The 25,712-nt window shown below is 37.0% G+C and overlaps 1 protein-coding gene across 1 annotated transcript in view; it reads left to right on the top strand.

Annotated features, from left to right (window-relative positions):
* ABCA12 (ATP binding cassette subfamily A member 12) overlaps window positions 1-6,166 on the top strand; it is a 793,480-nt gene extending 787,314 nt beyond the window's left edge. Inside the window, exon 73 of the mRNA XM_044075367.1 lies at window positions 5,317-6,166. Within this exon, the coding sequence (XP_043931302.1) occupies window positions 5,317-5,400 (84 nt within the window). The 3' untranslated portion in view covers window positions 5,401-6,166. The remainder of the gene's footprint in view (window positions 1-5,316) is intronic.
* The last annotated feature ends 19,546 nt before the right edge of the window (window positions 6,167-25,712 follow it).

Here is a 25,712-nt window from a genome sequence, read left to right as displayed (position 1 = left end):
CTATTTGCAGTCATTAATAAAGTCATTTATACATAGTCCTTTAACATTAACTTTTATGGCAGAAAAGTATTTATCAGTGAGGAGTGGACCCAAGACAGAGCACAGTTGGGCACTACTACTGATCATAGATCATAGGAGGTTACTAGGCTAATGGCCCTGGGGCCCTTACAAGCCTAACCAAGAGTTTACCCCCCCCCCCAAAAAAAAACCTCAGTCAGCACCTGTCACCTCTGTCAATGAGGGACAAAGGTGAAACCCTGGGACAAATTTGTGGTTTCCCATACACTCATCAAGGTTGTGCTTGAAGAGAGTCAGCTATGTACTCTGTTTGACATATATGGTAAGTCTATTCCAGAGACGAGGCAGCCTCTGGGGGACAAACCTGTCTCTCCAGCAGGTTTTGTTGATGTATATTAGATTTAGGTCTTTTGAGCGGGTAATGTGTGAGGAGTTAGACTTACGGATATGGAACATCTCTAATAGGGCAGGGTTTGATATTGCCTTGTAGGCAAGACACAGATCATCTCTGAGCAATCTGTATGATACTGAGTAGAGTGATAGTGATTTCAACCTGTCCACATAGGACAGGTTTTGGAGGCCATGGATTCTTTTTGTGAGGTATTTCTGTGGCCTTTCCAGTTGGTGCAGGTGTTTGGAGAGGAACATACCAAATGGGGCATTATACTCAATTATAGGCCTAATGGGGGAGGAGTACAGAGAGGTAATAACCTCTTTTTTTCTGGATGCAATGTCTTTACTTATGAGATGAACCAAGTAAAAGGCTTTTTTGACCACTGCCTCTACATGATGGCCAAATGTGAGATTGTTGTCAACCTGAGTATGCAGGTCTCTCACCACAGGTTGTGTGCTACGGGGGTTGCTGTTAATGTGGTAATCAGTAGGGGCCATTTGTTTTGCCATATGGTATGATAAAACATTTTTTTCATTTAACTTAAGACCATGACTTTGGCATCAGTCATTTGTTGATGTAGAATCCTCTTGCAGTATGTTAACATCATTAGGGGAGTCAATGACAGCACTCAACTTACAGTCATCCACAAACTTGGTCAGCCTCAGGCCATTTGTCTTTGCCTGGACCTCTGAGAAATAAATGCCAAACAGTAGGGGTCCCAGGAAATATCCCTGGGGAACACCACTAGTTACAGGTCTGCTGTCGGAGGTGATGGTGCCTATTTTGATCTTGTGGGTCCTATCGATGAGCCAGTTGGCTAACCACCTGATGATATAGGGATTTACGCCAAGTTGAGTTAGCGTTTTGATGATGCCCAAGTGGGGGATTGTGTCAGAGGCCTTGGCCAAGTCAAGGTAAGCTGTATGTACTTACTTTCCCTCATCCAGGGCCTTGTTGACAGTCTCAAAGAAGTCAACCAAGTTCAACAGGCAAGATCTGCTCTTGATGAATCCAAATTGTGTGGGGCAAGTGCTTGGAGATTGCCTATGTCCTTGTTTATGAGATCCATAATAACACATTCCATGGCTTTACAGATCAGACTTGTCAAGCAAATGGGGCGATAGCTTCCTGGGTCAGTAGTGGTACCACCTATGTGCAAGGGGATGACAATGGCAGTTCATTCTGCTGGAATGAAGCCTGTAATTAGACTGTGGTTGAATAGGGTACTTAATGGCAAAGCTAGTTCTTGCTGGAGATGGTACAGAATACAGCCCGGGATACTATCAGGTCCCATGGAAGTTATGTTCTTTGCCTTGCATAGGGCCTTTAACACTTGATTTATGGAGATGTGAGGTGCGGGACAAGTATCGTGGATGTTGAATGGGCCATTGGGGAAATAGGGGGTGATGTTTGTGCTGAACCTATCAGCTAGCAGGTTGGCTAAGTCAGCAGAATCAATGTAAGTGGTACTAAGTACTAATTCGGAACAAACCTGGGCTTTGCCATGAAGGTTCTTGACGTAGTTGAAGAAGACTTTGTGGTTTCCCTTTGTTTCAGAGGCTAATTTCAATTCATAATTGGCTTTGAAGGTTTTCACTGGTGATCTAATTTCTTGGTGAGGCTGAGGAGGGAGTTTTTTCCAATTAGGAATTTGTTCCTTTTTACCCTTGGACAGCAGTTTCTTCCTTTTGTTGTAAAGGTTGTTGATAGAGGATGTCCACCAAACAGGTTTGTGTTTCCTTGAGCAGCAGGTTTTAGTTCTGCTGAGTATGGCTGAGTCCATGTAGTTGTGCAGTTGATTGTATACTGCACTAGTATACTGTTCAGCATAGTTGTCTGCATCCTCTGAGGTTGGCGGTGGTGTGAAGTTATTGATACCCTCCCTTCGGAGGTTGTAGTCAGCTTTTGAGAAGTTTTCTAGCCTGGTTATGGATGGGGGGTCAGTTAGAAACTTCAAATGAGACAGACCAATGATCTGATCTCACCTGGGAATAACATACTATGGGAGTGGTGTAGTGGTCACCCATGTTGGTGAGAACCAAGTCCAGACTGTTATATCCCCTTGTGGGGGATAAGAAGAGCTGGTCTAGTGCATTAGACCTGATGAGATCAAGAAATCATTGGGTGAGTGCATTAGTGCAGGAATAGTTTACCCAGTTTATGGTGGGGTAGTTGAAATCACCAAGGATCAGGGTGTTAGGGGATACGTTGATGGAGTGAACTAGGTCCAGGTAAGAGGAGTGGGTGTCATGAGTCATGGAGGGAGGGTCTATAGCTGACTATAACTTGGATGGGTTTCTTGCCAACTGTCAGTTGCACCTGGAGTAATTCCAGTGCATCATGCTGGCCAACCAGTCTGGTGGTGTGCCTGTCCCTAATGAGGATAGAGAATCCACCACCCTTAATCTTTCCAACCTCATTTTTGGGTCATAAAGTGTGGAATGAGGTAAGGCAGGGGTGCTTTCTACAGCCCTGAACCAAGTTTCTTTGATTGCAAAGATATTGTCATCTTCTAGTGTGAGGAGAGCCTCCATTGAGTGCATTTTCAGGTTAAGGCTCCTAGCATTAAGCAGCATGGCCTTCAATTTGCTTTTTGACAGATCTGTTATATTGGAAGATTTGACATTGGGACATAGTCTAAAAAAGGCACAATGGAGGAGGCAAGAACCTTGGCCAGGATCCAGAACCCCCAGGGGAGATAGATGGGGGCCATCTCTAGCGAAGCATTGAGGCCTGTCAACCATGTCATCCCAGGCAGACAGATCCTAGATCCCCTTGGAAAGAGACCAAAAACTAAGCAAATTGTTGAAGTCGATTATCTTTTGTTGGTATTGTGGTATTTGTCTAGAAATAATACCTTGACCTTATTACTATGGGTTTATCAGACAGCCAATTAGCTGTCCAGTGATCATTATATAGGTTATTGCTGAGATGAGAGTTTTTCAATAATCCCATTAAAGAGGTTAGTGCCAAAGGCTTTGGCAAGGTCCTGGTAGACTGTGTGGATTGCATTATCTTTATCCATGGCCTCTGAAACTCTTTTAAATAACTCATCTTAGTTGCACAGGCAAAATCTGAATTTTACAACACCAATCTAGTATGTATCTAGGGATATAACTCCACCTGTATTATTGTTTATTAGTTCAGTTATAATACATTCCATAGTCTTGGAAATAATACTGATGTGAATAGTAAGTCTGTAATTCCCAGGGTCAGTGCATGGACAAGATTTATACAAGGGCACCACAACAGTCATGTTTCACACCTCTAGAAATTAATAACAGAAAACACTCAGATTACAGTATTAATGGAGAGGTTTTAATAAGTAGGAGTTAACATTATTCATCTGACATCCAGAGGTATTTTGAGGGAGTCTATATTAAAATCATCAAAACATCAGATCATTGAATGACATTTAATCAGAAATGTTGTTCACTGAAACCACCACACCCCCTGCTAATTATATATACCAACTCTGAGATGACACTACAGTGGAGAAAGGGCAAATTTTCCAATCCCTACCATAATGCGATCTCAGTAAGAATGGTTTGACAACTGGCATGTTCGATAAAATGCCATTCTATGATCTGTTCTTTTGATAAAATAACAGAAACCCATCTGAGGACCCATGGAACTGGTCTTTTCAATTTTAGAATGTGCCAAAAGGACTTGGTCAGCAGTGTTTTTGGAAGGGGAGATGTGAGGGGGAAAATGGGAAGACATAGCGGAGGATGAGTAGGTTGATGTTGGAAGAGAGCTTTCTCCACAAGAATATTAGCAATCTCCTTATGGGACAGGTACTCTTAGAGATAAGATCAGTATCAGTATTGCTGGTTGCACCCAAGTTTACTAACCTAGCTGAAACAGGCCTTATGGTCGTCTCTTGAATTAGTTGCATCTCAGCCTTGCATTTCCCAATGGTCAGCTTGAGGGACATACCTACCCTTTTAAAACAGTTTTTTTTTTAATTATAGAGGGGAGCTTTTTCTGTTTTCACACATCAAAATTGTGAATGCAGATGCTCCACAGATGGAAAATACAAATCATTGATGTTTTAATTTACATCTTGATGAACATCTCCATGTTCAAAAGTTTATATCAGTGAATGTACTGTGCATTCACTAATTTAAGCTCAAAGTACTGTACAGAGATTGTGGTCCCTTTCCTCACTGTAGTGCGATCTCAGAGTTGGAATATATAGCTAGCAGGGAATGTGGGGGTGCAGCCCTCCAAGAGGTTGCGGGGTCGCTTGCCCCCTTCAAAAATGTGATGTTAAGTATAAGAGTTTCCTTTACCTGAGCTCCTATACAGACATCACGTAATCTATTTGGCAACAATGTCGAATTTGCTGAATTCGTTCAGCTGATTCGTCATTGTGCCATGTTATACATTTTGGCTTTCATTTTTTTCATTCGGTTTGTCCAACAGAAATTATTTTTCCATTCAACGTTTTATAGTAAATAAATATATATATATATATATATATATATATATATATATATATATATATATTTTTTTTTAATTGAGAGTTCTATCATATGGGCTTAATTATAGACTAACCATTATGCTTACATTGAATGGGTACTTTTAACTCAATACATCTAAGGAGTAAAACTCAAACTTGCAGGCAACGGTCTCAGGCACAAGGACTGCTAAGGATTTATTCCATTTGTGGTTATCAATAAGAAAAGTAAACAGTAAGAATGCATTTCACACATTTCTGTATGCTAGATGCCTTATTCTCATTAAGTGCTTAATTGCACTTCTACTAAAATATACCTGTATTTTCTTTGAATATAGTCTAATATTTTTGGTCATGGTCTTCTGTTCTTTTGAATATATTGAGATATAATTAACTCACTTGCCTGCGTAAAAATTAAAGTCACTTTTTTCTTTTCCTTCAGGTATTTATCAACTTTGCAAGTGACCAGACAGACCCAGAAACAGACTCTGAAGTGGTTTCACCTGTTGAAAATGTTGACATTTAATTGAAGACATCTGATTTCTTCCTTATGTGAATTTTCCTATTTATGGCCTCTGACTTTAGCAATGCAATTTTCAACATATTGTTACTGTGATCATATGTTATTAGTTAACATTTTAACTGGTTATAAAAGTTACTTTGTTACTGCTAAAACTGTTTACATTATGAAGTAGGCATCATGTTAAAAGTAGCAACAGGAAAATTTGAGAGCACTCATTAATGGCAGCACTAAAACACTTTATAGTCTGCAATGTTGTTGCATTATTTGTTACAATGTGCCAAACATGAAAAAGCTATAATGATTAAGTATGCTGATCAACATTTTGTTTACTAAAGTGATCCATGCAAAATATTATTTTTTTAAAAAAAGAATTTTAACTGATCTGAAGTTTAAGTCAGAGTTACTTTATTTAATGCAAGTGATGCACAACTTTATTAGCACTGTTTATTTTGTACAAAACTTAAAAAATATTATCATAACAGTAATCATTTGAAATGGATAGACTTGAATAGGCATCTGCATAATGTTATTTTTCCATATGATAAAAAATTAAATATTTTGCCGAGAAATTAACATGCAGGCTTGAATAACTTGGACACTGCTGAGCAATAAAAGGCTACAAATGTATTTATTACAGGAACAATGGTACAAGAGTTCATAAGTGCACTGTGAATTTAAAGAATAAACTTTATAGGCCAGACACTGTTGTATTTGAATGAAAATACATCTGGTCAAAATCAAATAAACTGGACTGACTTTTCAATCAAAACTGACTTCTCCATAATTTTAATACCTTATAAGGAGATATATGGAACATGCTGTGTTGCTTCAGATTTGCTCCTGTCAGTTCCCTTAATACAATAGCCTGTATAATATCAGGAGTGTATCAAACTGTTGATAGTAATTTTGGTGGATGTGAGATGTTTCAAAATATATTTGCTAAATCTATTTCAGTGATAGTGATACATTCATTAAGTTTAGGGGATACAGGGGGATTGCCTCTCATAGCAAGGGGTGCAGTGGGGCAGTGGGGGTGCAGGGGAACTTGCCTCCTACAAAAAATAGACTTTTTCTGAGGTTTGTTCAAAGGAGTTACAGCAGATGTATTATGGTGATATTACCATCAAGGAAATCTGTGTCAACCTAGTGACACAAAAACATAATGTCATATCAGCTTTACCTATGTCTCATCGAATTACAGATCTCCAAAGTTCAAACAAACTGAAACAATAAGTCAATCTTTCACCTTGATGAGACATTCTCAAAAAAAATCACTTTTTTTGCAAGAGGAAAAGCCTCCCAAGCACAGCAACACCACCATTAAATAATAATAATAATAATAATAATAAAAAATATATATATATATTTATATATATATATATATATATATATATATATAGAGAGAGAGAGAGAGAGAGAGAGATGGTCATATACTCAGATAACCTAGAGAAAATAATTTGTAAAAGAAAAATAATCGGTACTTGCACACACAGAAACTGCAGTGGCAGTGTTTTGCTAATAAGAACAGCAATTGGGGGTGACCAATCCAGTGTGATAGAGGGATAAAACCCTGACTCTGGCCTAGCTCATCCAAGTTTGATTAGTGGCACATTCGACTAATTGAACAGTAGGGGGAGATGGCCATGACCATCCTAGGAGGGAGGACATTTTTTGATGATGCAAACAAAGAGCAGGTGTTGTTGAAAAAGGGAAGTTACTCACTTATATAGTTGATAAGCATGGGGAAGGGGAAAGGGAAAAGTGGGTAGGGCATATAAGAAGAACCCACCCGTACAGAAGCACAGATGGCTGAGCCCCTGGGATGTCCTTCAGATCCATGGTTGTCCCCAAAAAATACCAGAGTAGTCTGGGAGGGAGAAGGATGGCTGGTAAAGCTGGCATGCACATGGAACACTGGGGCCTGGGCCAGTACTATGAGGTCTGAGATAATCAGAAAAAAAAACAGCAATCAGGAAGGTCGGCATCAGGAACAAAACTTATCCAAAAGGAACATCATTAACTTTACAATCAACAAGTAGGAAAGCCATCATATTCAGGAAAAAGCAGACTTAATCTATTGAAAATGCTTACTCAATAAAAGGTCAAGAAATCATAAATAATTTTATGAAGGAATTTTCATAGGTTTTCTAAAATGCAAATGTGATTTGTAGCCATATGTTCTAAAAATTCCTCTTTAGAAAAGTGACATGACATTATTTCTGTGTGCCAATTGTTTTCTCAGTTATTTTCTATGCACACCCTAAAACTACAGATAAAATAAAGCACTAGACTGCATTCCAGTTGAAAGGTTAAGCTAAAAGTGGGTAGGGCATATAAGAAGAATCCCACCACCATATAGAAGCACAGATGGCTGAGCCCCTGGGGTGTCCTTAAGATCCATGATTGTCCCCAACAAATACCAGAATAGTCTGGGAGGTAAAAGGATGGCTGGTAAAGCCAGCATGCACATAGAACAGTGGGGGCCGGGCCAGTACTATGAGGTCTGAGATGACCAGAAAAAAAACAGCAATCAGGAAGTTCAGCATCAGGAACAAAACTTAGCCAAAAAGAACATCATTCACTTTATAATCAACAAGTAGGGAAGCCATCATATTCAGGAAAATGTAGACTTAATCTATTGAAAATGCTTACTCAATAAAAGGTCAAGAAATCACAAATAACTTTATAAAGGAATTAGCATAGATTTTCTAAAATGCAAATGTGATTTGTAGCTTTATGTTCTAAAAATTCCTCTTTAGAAAAATGACATGGCATTATTTTTGTGTGCCAATTGTTTTCTCAATTATTTTCTATGCACACCCTGAAACTACAGATAAAATAAAGCACTAGACTGCACTGCAGCTGAAAGGTTAAGCTAAATATGGTACTTCAAGATAGTATGTCCTTTTTATTTTCTGCCTTTGAGAGGGTGTTAATTTTTGCAATATTTGATCCACTTGAGAATATGGCTTAACAACAAAGACTGAAATATGTTAGAAGTGATGGTTTTAAAGTTCTGTTACTTACTCCTTTGTTGAGGCCAAAAAATCAGTGTGTAAAATGTTGCCTTCAGGAAAACAAAAAAACGGATTGGCTCTACCCTCTGGGGGTAGCCAGTTCTCTTCAATTAAAATCTACATAAATTAAACTCAGTACCAAGTACCATTTATTTATCCTTTGTTGACTGGGTTAGTCCCACTAGGCTGGTAGCCTCTTTTCAGGAGAGACCTGTGGTAGTATTTATACTTCTAGGGAAAAATTGGCTAGGGCCTTGGGAAACTTCTCCTACAATCATTTGCAATCTGTATTCAAGGAAGTGCTAGCCACAAATATGGGCACACATCCCGTTCCTAGTACAGTGGTGGCTGGTAGGACAGTGAGTAGCATGGAGAAACAGATGGAAGGAGCAGAGGAGAATGCCAGCTCATATGGAGATAGATATATGTAGAGTAACAGAAGATTTGTAAAATTGCTTGCCAAAAGACTGTGTTTGTTTTTAGTCAGAGGAGATGGTGAATGAAGAATGTGTTGTTACAACCCTCCAGTGAGGAGGTTTGATAGATGATATGTTGCAGAAGATGCTAAACAAAAATGAACTGGAAAATGATGGAGGGATTTCCTGGGGAGAGATAATGGAGAAAATACAGGAGGAAGAGCAAGAGGTAATCCTAAAAGGGGACATTACACAGAAAAAAATAAAACATATGCAGAGACAGTAGTAAGCAGCTATAAACAGAAAGAAAAAAGAGATGACAGCATAAAAATATATTTGTGGTTAAAATACAAAGTGTAAAGAATAATGACTTGAATAATGCAAGGTATGAGACACTTTGATATTACATTTAGGTGTAAAGGTCCAAGAGGTAAGAGCTTTTATTTTGATAAATAAAGATATATTTATGACACTATTTTTGAGTCTGTTCATTCAATGGAAAAAAATATTCAAGTATGAAAAGAGGCAAAATGATAATCCTTGGCATAATTATGTAGCAAAAGCTTTTTTCTGAAAAATGAAAAAAATCATATACAGTTTTGAACAGAAGTAGAAAGAGAGACTTTGAAATGACATTTAAAAAAATTTGTTTCAAAAGTTCATGGCATCCAGGGGGATTGGATTGCAATGTTTTTTTGAAAATGGAAATGGAAAATAATGTGCATATTCCAAGTGTTATAAATGTTGATAGCAATAGGAGTGGTGTAAAATACTAGGGACAGCCAAAAATATGTTTTTTTGGGGGGGTAACGACATATTGTGAATAATTGTGATGATAAAATGAAATACTATAAATGTGGGCAAATAGGAAATGCAAATAAATGCGACCTAAAATGTTATAGGGATTGACTGTAAAAAAGTATAATGATAGTGAAAAAAGTGGGAGGATATAGAACAAAATGAAAAAGATCTGTAAATTGAAATTGAAGATAATTTAGTAAAAGAAAATGATAATAAAGAACAAGAAAATGGAGTGGAGATGGAGAAAGATTCAGAAATCAGTGATGGAGAAGGCATAAACTGGAAAGTGGTAAAAGGAAAAAAGAATTCTATTGGAAGAAAAGTGAAAGATAGGACAAGGGAGTTTAAAGGAATACGTTTAAAAGAAAAATGAAAGGAAATGAGTAATAGGTAATGTAAATTGAAAGTGAAATGATTTTCTTTAAATTAAGAAAGAGAGAGAGAGTAATAATTTAAGAATTTTTTTGGTAAATAAAATAGTATTAAAAATGTTGTAAGAAGGAGACTGATTCTAGAATTTTGTAATAAATGTGATGTCTTATAACTGTATTGGAAGACATGAGATTCTTAAAGAAAAGAAACATTTTAGGATGAAAATATAATATGGAATTTCAGAAATGAACATTGTTCAGGAGTAGCAGTATTATGTAGAAAAGCAGTGAATATATTAGATGTAACAGTAGTATGAATGGGAAGATTATCAGTGATTTAAGATGACAAGAAAATATATATATAATTATAGCTTTATATACTTATGTTATTTGTAAAAAAATGGAGAACTTATTTCAACAAATGTTAGATTACATAGTAGTGAATATGATTATTATAATTGTGGTTTTAATAGTTATTTAAGAGGTAAAAGAAAAGAGAAAGGAATGGACATAAAGAAATGGTAGAGGTTATGAAATATTATAAATTGCTTATATACAATAGACATGTAGAAGAGGTAGTCTTAACTCTGCTATTGATTGTTTTATAATATCTGAAGGAATAAGTATAGAAGAAGGAGAAGCAGATGTACCAGGATTTATATATCATTTAGCAATATGGATGGAGATAAATGAAAATAAAGATCATATAAAAACAGGAAATGGAGTGAAAAATACATGAAAAAGAAAGGAAGGAAAAGGAAGAGAAGAAATTATACAATTATGGAGAGATAATGTTATTATGAAGGCATTTTATATTGATTGGTTGAACTTGTGGATTACATTTAAAAGAAAATATAAAACAATTACAGTGGCAGAGAAAACCCACAAAGAGAAAGAAAGATATGTAGAGATATATGAAAATGCTTTTGAAAATTTAGAAAAGAATGAGAGAGAGTGTGTTATGATAAAGAAAAATAATTATACAAAAATAATTTGTGAAAATAATAAGATTTTTTTATATCAACAAAGATATGTATTACAAGGGAAAAAGGAAGAAGTGTCAGCATACTTCTTAAGATTGTGAAAGAAGATAGTAGTGTAATGAGAGAAATGAAAAATAAGAAAGGAGAGGTGGAAAGGAAACAAACACAGATTATGGAAACTAGTACATGGAAGACATTTGTAAAGAAAAAAGAATGTAATAAAATATGGAAAGTAAAATAAGTTCAGATCAAGCAAATAAGGAAATTGAAAAAGATATTACTATGTATTAGTTAGGTAACGTGCTTAATAAATATAGATTCAGTTGCAGGCCCATATGGGATAGCACAAGAAATTTATAAAAATTTAATGGAATGACAAAATGAATATGTGTTACATATTTTGAATGAATGTTTCAATGAAGTCTTTTGCTATAAAGAACTATGCAGTGTAATATTAAAATTTATATGGAAAACAGGTGAAAAAGAAGATATAAAAATTTGGAGACCAATAGTATTAATGCAGATTATAAGATATTTATGAAGACAATTCAAAAAATGGAGGAAAATAAGATGGAAAATATAACGGAAAAAATGTATATGGTATGAAAGGAAAGAGATGTCAAGAATTGCTAATGACAGCAACAGAAAATGTCAATGATATTTTAAATAGAAGAGATGATGTAAACTTAAGATAAGTGATATTAATAAACCTTTTGATTTGATACAGCATTATAAACAATGGGAATTAATTGAGGGATATAATTTTGTGGTAAAATTAAGAAAGTTTGTAGTGCAGGGTATAATAACAAAATAAGATTTGTAGTAAATGATTGGTTAAGTAAAGAAATAGGGAAGAGTAATAGGATATCCGCGGTGGTGGTGTTGCAGTAGCGTTGTTGCCTCACAATAAGACGCTGTCCAGTTCTATTCTCAGCTAGAGCATCTTCTGCATGGAGACATGCATGAATGGGTGTACCTTCGTTGAAGGTTGTGCGTCAGGGCTGGTAACTCAGCACATAAAAATCAACTACCAATCATTAGCGGACCGGAGTTCTGTTGTGGCCGGGAAAAGCCGAAAGACACAACAAAAGGATAAGACAAAGTTGTCTTATGACTGGTATATTATTTGCTTTGGTTATGAATATGGTGGTAAGTAAGATTAATTGTAAAATGTAAATGGAAAGTATATAATGCCAACAGGTGTAGATATTCCAATTTTGATGATATATGCAGATGGTATTGTTATAATAAATAAAAATAGTCTATGGACGAAAGAAGCCATATTTTGCATAGTAGAGTGTTTAAAAGATATAAGCATGACATTAAATAAGGATAAAAATAAAGGTTTTAGAGTTAGGATAAATACAGGAAGAATACAATTTGCAATTAAATAATTTGCAGTACTGGAGATACATTTTGGTGATAAATCAGTAAGTGGAACACAATGAGAAAACACTTTAAAGGAATTAAAAGAAATGTGTTTCCTATGGAAAATATACAGATTATCTTACAAAAAGCTAATTAGATACATTCAGTATTAATGGGAAGTTATCATATTTATCCAAGTGTGTTTATGATTCTGAGAATGTGTGAAAAATAATTAAAAGTTATTTTTTCATTTAGTCTAGTAAAGAGAAGAGTATTATAGGTTCATAGGTTCATAGGTTCATACTAGGCTATCTGCCCTGGGGCAATTATAAGCCTAGCCCAATTCTGTATGGCTTATGCCACCCCTTGATTTGAGTATACTGTGCCCTTTTTAAGGTTTAGTTTACTGTGCCTCTGTCTAATAGTGACACAGGAGTAATCCCTGGGACAAACCTATGATCCCCCACCCACCTATCGAGATTCTTCTTGAAGAGATTCAGTGAGGTGCTCTGCCTCACATGAACTGGAATTCTATTCCAGAGCGAAGGGAGCCTCTGGGTTATGAACCTGTCCCTCCAGCAAGTTCTATTTATTTCTGTGCTGAGGTTCAAGTCCCTCGAGCGTGTGGCTCTAAGGGATTTAGATTTACTGAGGTGGAGCATGTCCATTAATTCTGGATTTGACATAGCTTTGTATGTCAGGCATAGATCGCCTCGAAGTAGGCGGTATGCAACTGAGTAGAGCTGGAGTTTTTTTAACTGAGCAGCATATGGCATCTGTTTGAGACCCTTGATCCTCTTGGTGAGATACTTTTGGGGTCTCTCTAATTGCTGCAGGTGCCAGGTAAGGTACATCCCAAAAGGGGCATTGTATTCTATGATGGGCCTGATGAGGGATAAATAAAGGGACACGATTACCTCTCTTGATCTAGATGTGAAACCCTTCGTGATGAGGTGGGCTATGTAGAAGGTCTTTCTAACCACCTTGTCAATGTGGTTTTCAAAGGAGAGATTGCTATCAACTTGGGTCCCCAGGTCCCTAATAACTTTCTCTGTACTTAACAGGTTTCCGCCTATGTGGTAATTTGTGGGCACATTGTTTTTGCCAAAGGGTATGACTATACATTTTTTGGCATTTAGCTTTAAACCATGGCGCTGGCACCAGTTATCTGTCTCTGTGAGACCTTTTTGAAGGATGTTTGTGTCAGCTGGAGAGTCGATTATGGCACCCAGTTTGCAGTCGTCTGCAAACTATAGTCCTCCCACGTTTGCCTGTCCTCGGAAAAGTATATACCGAACAAGAGTGGTCCCAGGACAGAACCCTGAGGATTATATAGGAATAAAGCTGAAGAGTGATATTTATAGATTTATTAAGTTTTTATAAGTACTGAAATGGATAAATGAGAAAAATGAAAACTTAGTAGTAAGACACTTCAAATATAAGTTTGAAAATTTTGAGGAGATAAAAACAAATAAAAGAAAAAAATAACATTTTAATGAAAAAATACAAAATAATCAGGAAAAAATGAAAATGGTTAAGATAAAGATTGATGAGACAAAAAAGATCAGAAGACATGGTATAAAAGTATAATGGTATAGTATTATTGTGTTAACCCTTGGGAAATTTACCATAAGAAAAGATTAAAGCTATAAAAGAAATAAATAAGTCATACAGTAATAAAGTAGAATGCCAGGATTTTCTATGGAGACTGGGAATAAAGAAATTACCAGTGAAAGCAAATATGCGTTATGAAAAGAAAAATGAGAGAATATGTTTATATTATGGTGATAAAGAAACCACAGAACATTTTTAAATGTAAACAAGTGGAGAAATTATAGGAAAATTTTGTGAATGGCATAAAATATAATACTAATATAAATGTGGATATGATTGAATATGGATTTTATAAGAATAGAAACAAAAATATAAAATAAGAATGAACAAAAAGTTGTTTTATGTGGTATGTGTGATTTAGAATGAGAGATTAAATGAGAATATCATTAACACCAAGTGGATATTATCAATAATATTACAAACAATCAGATAGTGTTTATGGAAAAAGTGGCGGTCTAGTTTGAAGAAAAATATATACAGATGAAAAATATAGTGTATAAGGAGATAACTATATAAATAGTTATGTAAATAATTGTGTAATTTTATAAATATGCACAGTTCTAGATAAAAATGTAAATAAGATGTAAATAAAGAATCCATATTTACTTCAGTAGATGCTGTGGGATTGTTTACATTTCCCTGAGCTACCACTAATTCAGGCAGATGGGACATTGGTTTAACATCTCATCCAAAGGAGGCCTGAGCAGGAGTGAAGCACTCCACTTATGCTGCACTGCAGTGTCAGTCATTCATCTACCCGATATGAGAATAAAACCCTCAGCCTTCTGCAGAGTAATCTACCCATTGTGCTACTGAGACTGCATAATATAAACAGGTGTCCAAATATCCAAGCACAACTTAAATAACCGGAATAGTCATGTCTACATTTACAGTGATAACTTTCATAAAAACAGAATTAACATATGTCTTTTAATGATAGCACCTTCTAAGTGCACCAAGCATAATGGGTATAGGAAATCAATTGTGCAGACACTATTGGATTAAATGGTGTGCTTTGAAGCATCAACAATTTATTGTTAATAATATAGTCTTAGCAGATTCGACACAGCTTCAGTTAAAAAGGCATGTTACAAAAACAAATATTTCCATAATAATGAAGTTATCTATGGGGTGGCTATGTTATAGATTACCATCTGTCAATGTTATACATTTAACTGGGCCATACTTGTGAAGACTGTTACTGTTTTATGAAGATGGATTTTCAACAAATGTTACTACTACCAAAATGTTTTTTTAGTGTTTGTAATGGTACAGTTATTAAATAAGCTCACTTAAAGGCAACATAAGACATGTACATGAATTGGGTTCCATTTTGGCCAGTCCACTCACAGCAATCTTCTTCAGAAGAAAACTAAAAATGTTTAACATGAAAAGAGGGAATGTTGCAACAGTCACTAAATAATACTATTTAATTTAGATTAATTTTCTCTGAGTAAGCAGCAAACACCTCTACAGTAAAATATATAGATCATAATGTCACTATGATTAAAACATATGTAAAAGATGGTATATTAAGTATTTATTTTGTGCAAATGTGTATGTAGTCAGAGCTGCAGCAGAGGAGTTTGGTGCTTAAAGTGATGACCCCATGTTGCTCCTCCTGACCATGTCCGAAGTCCCACACCAGACATGTCCCTATCCCAAAGCCAACCCCATACCCTGTCCCAGTCTTCCACTGAAATGCACATATACATATGCACTTATCTGGATTAATAATGATAATAATAATAATAGTAATAATAATAATTTTAGCTACTCTATAATTTTTCTAGGTTCATACAACTGTGTACTGTAGCTCAAGACAAAGCCTGTAAGACTGGATTAAAGTGAAATCAAATAATAAACAAACAGAGCAGTATTATGTGTATCATGTTATTATATATTAAGAAAAGTGGGTGAATACTCTACATCACAGTCACAATTTCCAATCACATTAGTTCATAGATGAAATTTATGACTCACAACATATAAAAGGTGCTGAAAAGCTCAGTATTAGGCTGTGACACTCAAATGCAGTCAAGGTAACTCAAATATGCCACTAAATCCAAAATGTGCTTAACTCAGTAAGAAAATATTTGCTTTGTTATATGTCTGTCTGCTTTCCTTCTAGTGATAAGGAAAGTACACTGACTACAAGTTATGGTTTTCATACGTACAATGAACCAGAAAAATAATGCAAAAATTAACAACACAACAATAAGAAAATATGAATGTTGAAACTAATAGCATTTGCACTTTTATATTATACAATAATTGAACACAGAATTCAGTCTGAAAACATGTTTATATATTATAAGCAACTATCACAGTGCAGATGTTATGAATTTGTTTTATTTTTTTTCCATACCAACACTGAATAAACTGTAGTTACTCTTGTCTCAGGTTGAGGCTGAAAATGGTTAAGTTGACTCAGTTTTCAAATTCTAAAATAAAGGAAATAAAATGTAATCATGCATTTAAAATATATCACACAGTATACTGACGTCCCAAGACTAATGCTATTAAATAATAATTACAATTTAGTCTTGAATTAAAAATATTTTATAGTATTTAAGGTAAGTGCTGAGTGATAACTCAGCTGCCAGTAAATGGGACCAAGAAGAACTCCTGTCAAGGGAGACACCTTTCTTCCAAGTTTTCTACTTGTGTCATCCCTGCTGTGTCAGTCCCCCCACTACACCTTCTAACTTATAATCCAGGTTTCTCAGCAACCCCCCTCCATCACTGTTTTATTGTCTGTAGTGAGCATGAGCTCTCTATTACTTTGGTCACTTCTCACCTTAGATGCCCCTCCACTCTATTCATGGCCCTGAACAAGGGGCTCAATCAAGGCATAGCAGTAACAGTGCAAATGTGGGCAAGTAATGAAATCTCTGCTTTTTTTACTTAGTGTTCTGTGTGAATCCTAGCTCTGGTTTGAAACTGACATTTGTTGGAAGGGAAGGGATATTAGTACCAGGAATCATGTTTTTGAGGCACTCTCCTCTTCCCAGTGCTGCATCCAGTGCTTAAAGTTTCATTTCCATGCCCATTGGGTGCTTAATCTAGCATGGTCAATAGAGAGTGGATGAAGTTCAAACAAACCCTACCACATTATTTATCATTTTTATTTCTGCTGTTGGTGCCTTTTTCAATGTTTTGCCTTGGACAATAGCCTCATTTGCCCTTACTATGGCTCTGTGTATAGGGTGTGTACAAGGATCCGTGTGTGTGTGTGTGTGTGTGTGTGTGTGTGTGTGTGTGTGTGTGTGTGTGTGTGTGTGTGTGTGTGTGTGGATGTGCATGCACACCTTTGTGTATACCTTATTTACAACTAGATCCAACCTAATAATGGTAATATTTACTTAAGCATTATGTTGTCATCCTCACCAAATTACATACCACACAGGTGCATTAATGTATACTCTTTACTTAATAACTTGAATTGATCACTGTCGACTTATCCCTCAATGATTCCCCCAGTTACTATTCAAGATTGTTTTTTTTTCAGGAAATGAAGACAATTTTATCTATGCCACATATTTTGAAATATATACTGGTACCTGTTATAGAGCGAGAACAATATAAAGTATACACTACCCTTATTCATCATTTTGTAATACAAAACTCAATCTGCCCAATAAAACCTAACAGAATAAGAGAAAATCATTGCCACTAACTAACACAAGAACAGCGTAGCCTACTTAGACCTAGACAAAATGATGGTGAATTTGGAAAACCACTAGCATTTGAATTTGCCACTAATTACTCCTGCATCTTAGAAGAGAATAATAACACTGAAGGTTACAAAATCAAGCTACTTAAAAGCAGACACAGTAATAAGCTCAGACTGCAACCCCAATGTATACAGCTCCAAAATCAAGCAGCTTCTAGGCTGCAAGAAACAAATGGACCGTACAATTACTTTTAGCTTCAAATGGTGGCACAGTTTTTCAAGAAAACTCCAGGCAAGTTGAATAATGTCTTAACTCCATGATTATCAAATCATCCTCATTTGCACAAACTCCAAATGTTCCTATGCCTAACCACATCCTGCTTTATACCCTCGCTCAATTTACCTTCTCAATAACTATCTCAGCAGAATGTTCCATTCTTCTCAAAATAAAACATATTGTCCCGGTCCCCTTCAATAAACTCAACACACCGAATGACATTTGACCACCTTTATTAAAACTTCCATGACATAACTTTGATTACAAAAATTTGTTAAATACAACTGGACATAGTGTAGTCAATTCTAAACACAGCATAAACATCTTTGCACTGTTAATCAGGACAGCGTACCTGCTCATCCCGTCCAGTAAGCAGCATCCATAACTTTGCTTGTTTACTTTACTTATAAACAGCCTTATAATGTTAATCAGGACAGCGTGCCTGCTCATCCCGTCCAGTAAGCAGCATCCATAACTTTGCTTGTTTACTTTACTTATAAACATCCTAATAATATTAATCAAGACAGCATACCTGCTCATCCGACCCAGTAAGCAGCATCCATACTTTTGCTCACTTACTTTACTTATGAAGCTTCACAAACCATTCACTGAATTACCTTCAAACCAAATAAGCAGCATCCTTACCTCCACCTGCTTATCTATTCAACAAAAACTCCTTGAAATGCAGCAGCAGACACCAGAGGGGGAACAGAAGAGGGCAAGCCTGTACCTCTTCTCCGCCTACCAAAATAAAATAACCACAATCCCACCAATCCGCCAACAAAAAAGGGAGGGTGGGAGGTTAGCAAGTTCACGCCAAAATGTGATTACTTACCCAGTTACACTCATCTAAATCCCTTAAGCACCTCCCACGCTTATCTCATTTCCTTCCAATCAATCCTCCCACCGTTTAACCCTTTCACCTCCCCAACCCATTGAACTTCTGTTAATATCAACCTAACACCCCCTTGAAAATGTCCCGGGACAACTTGGCTTGTTGCCAAGCCTCATTTGTCCTGGTCCCCTTCAATAAACACAACATATCGAATGACATTTGATAACCTTTATTAAAACTTCCATAACATAACTTTGATTACCAAAATTTGTTAAATACAACTGGACATAGTGTATTCAATTCTAAACAGAGCATAAACATCTTTGCACTGTTAATCAGGACAGCGTACCTGCTCATCCTGCCCAACTAAGCAGCACCCATACCTTTGCTCACTTACTTTACTTATAAACATCCTTATAATGTTAAACAGGACAGTGTACCTGCTCATCCTGTCCAGTAAGCAGCATCCATACCTTTGCTCACTTACTTTACTTATGAAGCTTCATAAACCATTCACTGAATTACCTTCAAACCAAATAAGCAGCGTCCTTACCTCCACTTGCTTATCTATTCAACAAAAACTCCTTGAAATGCATCACCAGACACCAGAGGGGGAACAGAAGAAGGCAAGCCTGTCCCTCTTCTCTGCCACCAGCCTGCCCAGGCTGTTCCCCCTCACCACCAACTTCCATCAGCTATCCACATAACGCCAAACATCATTCTGTGTACCATAATTACCAGGACATTACCACCCCCTGGCAATTACCTAATGCCTACCAAAGCATCACCTGCCACTGGAGCAAGAATACTCAACCCCAACCACCAAATTAAAGCAATTGCATATCACCCTTCCCAAACAATTCCTTTTACTTGCCCAATGACATGAAAACCTGAAAAACTTCAAAATGCCATTTAACAAGTGCCTTGCCAACACCGGGGCTATATTATATTCTTGAATGTCGACAATGTCGAATCTGACATTGTTGACACGAGAATATCAAACGCTCAAAATCTCGAGCGTCTACAAAAACAAAAAAGAAAAAAGTACCCTAACGGATTTAAGCAGGAACCCCCCACACCCCGCTACTTAAATATACCAACTCCGAGACCGCACTACATTGCAGTAAATGAAAATCTCCCCTTACGGAGATTTCCGTTTACCCGCTTGAGATTCTGAGCATTCAATATTCTCGTGTCGACAATGTTAGATTTGACATTGTCGACATTTGAGAATATAATATAGACCCCCAACACCAACTACCCATATCAAAAGTAAGGCACCTAAACCCCATGATGGCTTTAGTACTCTGACCCCTCTTTACTCTATCAATACCCTTGAATGCCATCAACAATATACCAAACTGAAAATGCCCTATGCCACAGGTCAAAACCAGATTATATCAGAATGAAAATATCCTATGTCACCTGGTCGACACAAGATTAGTGACATGCTAACCCCATCCCGCATGTAGAAATTAAACTACATCAACTATTAACCCTACCAAAGTAACCCACTCAAACTGGCCAAATAAACATGTCCTACATCTGCAAGAAATCACCACTGCCCCAACTGTAATGTGCCTTAATGACCATTGAATAAAATTACCTACTACCCTATATCCTCTCCAGCACTCAAAACATCCACAAAACAAAAAACGTTACCTTTCAAGTCCATCTCTATCAGGGCATTGACTGTTACTCACTCAGCACTCCATCTGTCACCTCAATGTGCCCACCCAAGTGATCAGGACTTCCACTGAAACATGCATTCAGATATAAACATGCAGCAAAACCATTCTCACTGTGATGATGATCTAATGTATGTGATCTATATATCTTCCCATACAAATATAGCCAATATTAAGTAACTAGCAACTTAGCAACATGGAAGAAAACCCAGGAGTACCCAGTGAAACCCACACAAACACAAGGAGGGCACGCAAGGCCCACAAAACTGGCCAAGAATCAAACTGGAGAACCTCTAGCTGTGAAATGACACAAACAGCTGCACCACTGCATCCCATGATATTTAAATATTAAAACTCTTAATTCTACCATGGGTTGTACATTATCCTGTATCACAAATCAAACAAGGTCATAAAACATAATACTTATTCTAGAGTAAACAAACAGTTGGCTGTGCTTCTTTCTTCTTCCAAATCACTGTGCTTGCCTTTTAACCTTTCCATTTCTGATTACTCACCCAATGACCCAACCGCATATTCGACACCAAAGCATGATCATCTGCGAACTCACTGTATCTCACCACTGGAACTCGGCACACCATCATCTACAAAGAAAAAGACAAAATTAAACCTTCAAATAGGAACAAGAAGGCTCCACCTTATCCCCACCAGTTCCAAACTATTGCCACAGCATTCCAAAACCCCATCTACAAGAAAGAAAAGACATGTAAAACATCCAAAATACATAACACATTCCATGACATCTTCAAGGACATCCTATCCTGCTAACCCTGGAAGGAATGTACCACTGACACTCCAATCTATGACAAAGCAGCCATAACTGAAGCAATGCTTCCTATGAACCTATCAAATAGCCCAAGATATATTTAAAAAAATAGCCCAAGATAAATTTAACTACCAGTGGAATATATTAAAAGTATCAGAGCCACACACTCCAAGGATCTAAAACTTGTCATCAACATGAACAAACCATGCTGGAGGGATAGGTTCCTAACCCAGAGACTGCCCATACATGTCAAGCCTCTTTGGCCCTCTTCAAAGGAACCTTGATGATTGGATGGCATATAGAAAATTCATCCTGGGGATCACGTCAATGTATAAAGTGTGAAACTTAAATGTCTGTCATTATTTAAACTTCAGTCCTCAAAGATTTGCCAGTGATTTGTGAGAAACCACCATTTTGAGAATAAGATGTGACTCTGACAATATTCTTACCTAAACACAAACACCAGGATGAAAATTAAAGTATAATATTACTCAGAGTGCTGTGGCACCCAGCTATAGAACTTAATATACTAATTTCAATGCTTTGTCATATGCTTACTGCATTCATAGTACCAACCTTCAGAACTGCAGGCATTCAATTAAACTATAAAGCACAAACTTCTAGGGTAATCATAATTCTGAATCAACCAGTGCAAGTCTTTCGTGCTTCAGTGGGAGAGAATGTCATAATATAGTTATTTTATTGCTGTACTGCATGTACATTTTTATACCTTTAATGTGTCCTGAGCAAGAAATCTGTACAAAGCCAGGAACAATGGAGGAACCAAACTGACAATTAACTTTGGTATCAGAAACCCACAAAACACCTCTGAACCTTGGACAAAGCACCCGCATTACAAATTTATATTGTGACCTGAACAGCAGTCTGCTTTTACAGCTAAATACTTGTCATTGGTAGGATAATAAATTGTAATATTGTTAAGGACTACAAAACACTACAGTAATTGCTTTACCATCCAAAACAAATGTACCTCGCTAAAACTGCTAAACTTTTATTAGAAATTTCCCCAAAAGCATAACGGCAAAAATGAAGGACTTCCTACCTATAAAACACGTTCAACTTAATTTTACAATACCTTGACAATGAATGTGGATAGTGCCAGGGCTGTTCCCATAATACTTTGAAAATTAACATTTATAAATCTAAAACAAAGTAAGTAAACTCCAACAAGCAATGGATAATAAGCTTATATGCCTTAACAGGATTACGACACTACTAAACTAAATAAATAATTATACCCGACCTGCCTACACCCTCATATAAACCTATCACTCATTGCAAGTGCTACTGCTAAACAGAAAACTCTCCCTCATCTTGTACTTCAAAACCTACTGAAATGTAGGTCACAGGCACACACTCTACCTGTACCTTACTGTGCGAACATGAAAATATCTTAAACTGAGAACATACATACTGCACCGACTTCAAAACTGTACTAATTAATCCAGTTCTACCCAGCAGACCTGCGCAATTCCCCCTAGCCTCAAAGAGATTGCAGCCCGTGAACAGCAAACAAAACAGGCCTCGAACCCTCACAGCCCAACCCATATGTACCCTCCCCAATCAACAGCTGGTACCATGGGAACAACAAACTGCTCCCAAACACATGGGTAGAAATGCTCCCAAACACACGGGTAGAAAAAAAAAATCTGTGCACTCCAAGCTCTCTGAACAAACCACGTTGATAATTTAATAGCTTTCAAATCAGAATATATTAAGTACATTAATAAATAGTGGAATAATTGATTTGAAAATCAAATGCTAACTGTCACATTCTTAACCACATTGCTCACCAGAAGAAAAATGAAAAGCTACCCCATTTCCTTTGCATAGCTAATCCCCAAGCTGTAAACGCATCCAATATAAAGGTAGCCTGAGCCAAACAAACCCTTGTGGCTATCCAGATCTGTGTTGCAAAGGAAGTCATCAGTCATGACCAACAAAATAAACTTCAAGAAGAATAAGCCAACTGGAAAGTGATATTATAATAGAAGTAAGCAGATAAAATAATGTACTACAGTGATCAGTAAAGCACAAACAAATTAACTGTATAAAACTAGGTATTCTTCTAAGTCTACTGAAAATGTCAAAGTTTGTAATTGATGCAGGACGAACGGGACTGACATCTGCCTGAATGAAGCGCTCCTCCTGCCCTGCACCATGCCAGCAGCCTTCGGCCAATGGTGCAGAGCACCAAATGGGTTCACAATCCGAGGCCACAAATGTGTCAAATGGCCACGGAGGAACTGCCAACCCCACACAACTGTCTTTCACACCATGTGCATGCGCAACCACCACTGCTGATGGCAACACTGGTCTACCCACGAAACAGAGCACCACTGAAGCACGAACAAAGCCAACCCACCTCAGACATCACTCTGACAATTCTCCAGCCAAGTGCGCCATCAAACAATCTAAATTTAGCACCAGGTCATGACAACACATGTCCGCCATGACCACTCACCACTTCCTGTTCCCAAACAGAAACCTAAACCGCCAAACTTGTCCACACTCAACTTGAATGAAACATGCCAATAGCCAGCCAATGAGCCCAAACACCATCACAACTCAACACCTGCTCCCCCCAACCAACCATGACACCACCAACCCACACAACCCCCCAACTGAGACACGTATGCAGCGTGCAAGGGACAGGGGAAACCAGTCTGGAAACAATAAATATATAGTATCTAAGCTGTACATACAGCTCCCCTGCCACCCACCAGCACCAATAGGCCTACCTTTCTCTCAGGACACCTACAGGTCGTCATGGGCATGTCTTGCTTTAGCATGCTCATGCCAAAATGTGATTATTTACCTAGTTACACTCATCTAAATCCCTTAAGCACCTCCCACCCTTATCTCATTTCCTTCCAATCAACCCCTACCCACCATTTAACCCTTTCACCTCCCCAACCCATTGAACTCCCACTAATATCAACCTAACACCCCCTTGAAGATGTCCCAGGACAACTTGGCTTGTTGCCAAGCCTCATTTAGTAAAAAGGACACTCTACAGCCCTCAAACAGAATTTTTAAAAGGCCACTCACCTATATGTCTTTAATATCTCTACAAGGAAGCACTGAAAACTAACTGAAAATCTGCAACAATTTATCTCTTTACACAGACTCATCTTCATCAGAACACTTTAGATCAATAGTGGTACTCAATCCACTTGCAAAAATATTGTAAATATGTTTACATTTATTAGACACTACTCTAGAATACTGCATACTTGATCAGTTACAAGATGTCTTCAGTATTTCACAAAGCTAATGAAGCATATTAAGCTAGTAATAAAATTTTCCACTATACAGACAATGATCTCACTAACATAGTCATCATAGATCTAAATTGGGTGCTCGGCTGAATCAATCATTATCTCCCTATCACTTAAATTCTTTTTTGGGTTTTGAAAAAAAACTTTCACATATCTTTCTAAAGAAACAAGATTGTGCTGCAAAAATATCCTCTTATGCTTGGCTTCTCCTAAATCTGGGTAACAAAAGGATCCATCTTCAGCCCTATCATTTCTAGTGATTTATTAATAATCATTACTGGTCATCCCCACCTTAAGTTTAAGTTTCAAAGAAAAGATTTACTATTGATCACATGTGGAATAACCTCACAACAAATTCAAGGAGTTAAGGAGTTGTACAAAAAGATTTCAGTCCCTTTGTTTTGGAATACAAATCTAGTTTTTAATTCTAAAAAAGTGTGTACTTTTTGGCATGACTCACAAATTAACCTCTAGACTTAAGTACTCCTTACTTTGAAGAATCAAGCATCTCTTATGTAATCTCTTTCAAATATTTAGGCATTACCATTGACCCTAAATTGTCCTTTAACCATTATGTTGATTTTATTATTAGGAAATTATTCACACAAAACACTCATATGCTGACATGACTTGTAACTGCCATCACCCAAAAAGCTACGGACAAAAATGCCCTTATCCCCAAACTTATATATATACTTCCACTTACTATCTCATGATGGCCTCAAACTACCAAGTTCCTTCAAGTTGTACTTAACAAAATCTGCTGATTCATTATTCTGTCCATATAAGAAATCTCCCACCTCTGGTCACATTTGAAGCAGCTCTGCAAAGTGACCAACACAGAGGGCCAGATTCCAGAAGAGGTTGCTGTCAGTGTAAGGCTGCCCTGATTCAGAAAGACTTGTTCTCAATGGAAGTGATTTACTTCAGCATAAGGTCTATCTATAAAAGTCTTACACCAGGGGCCAGATTTCAAAAGACCTGCTTTCAGCCAGCTCTCAATGTAAGTGGTCACTTATATCAAGAGCAAGTCTTTTGGAATCAGCCAACAGTGTGACTGTTTTTACAATTAGCATAAATGTATGTATTTATATAATGTCTTGGAATTCTGTATACTATGCGTGACCACACACACACACACACACACACACACACACACACACACACACACACACACACACAC

This window comes from Protopterus annectens, chromosome 6.part1, assembly GCF_019279795.1.
Source record: "Protopterus annectens isolate FY-2018-M chromosome 6.part1, PAN1.0, whole genome shotgun sequence".
Classification (NCBI taxonomy): domain Eukaryota; kingdom Metazoa; phylum Chordata; order Ceratodontiformes; family Protopteridae; genus Protopterus; species Protopterus annectens.
The sequence above is the reverse complement of the archived record's forward strand: the minus strand, read 5'-3'. Positions and strand labels throughout refer to the sequence as shown.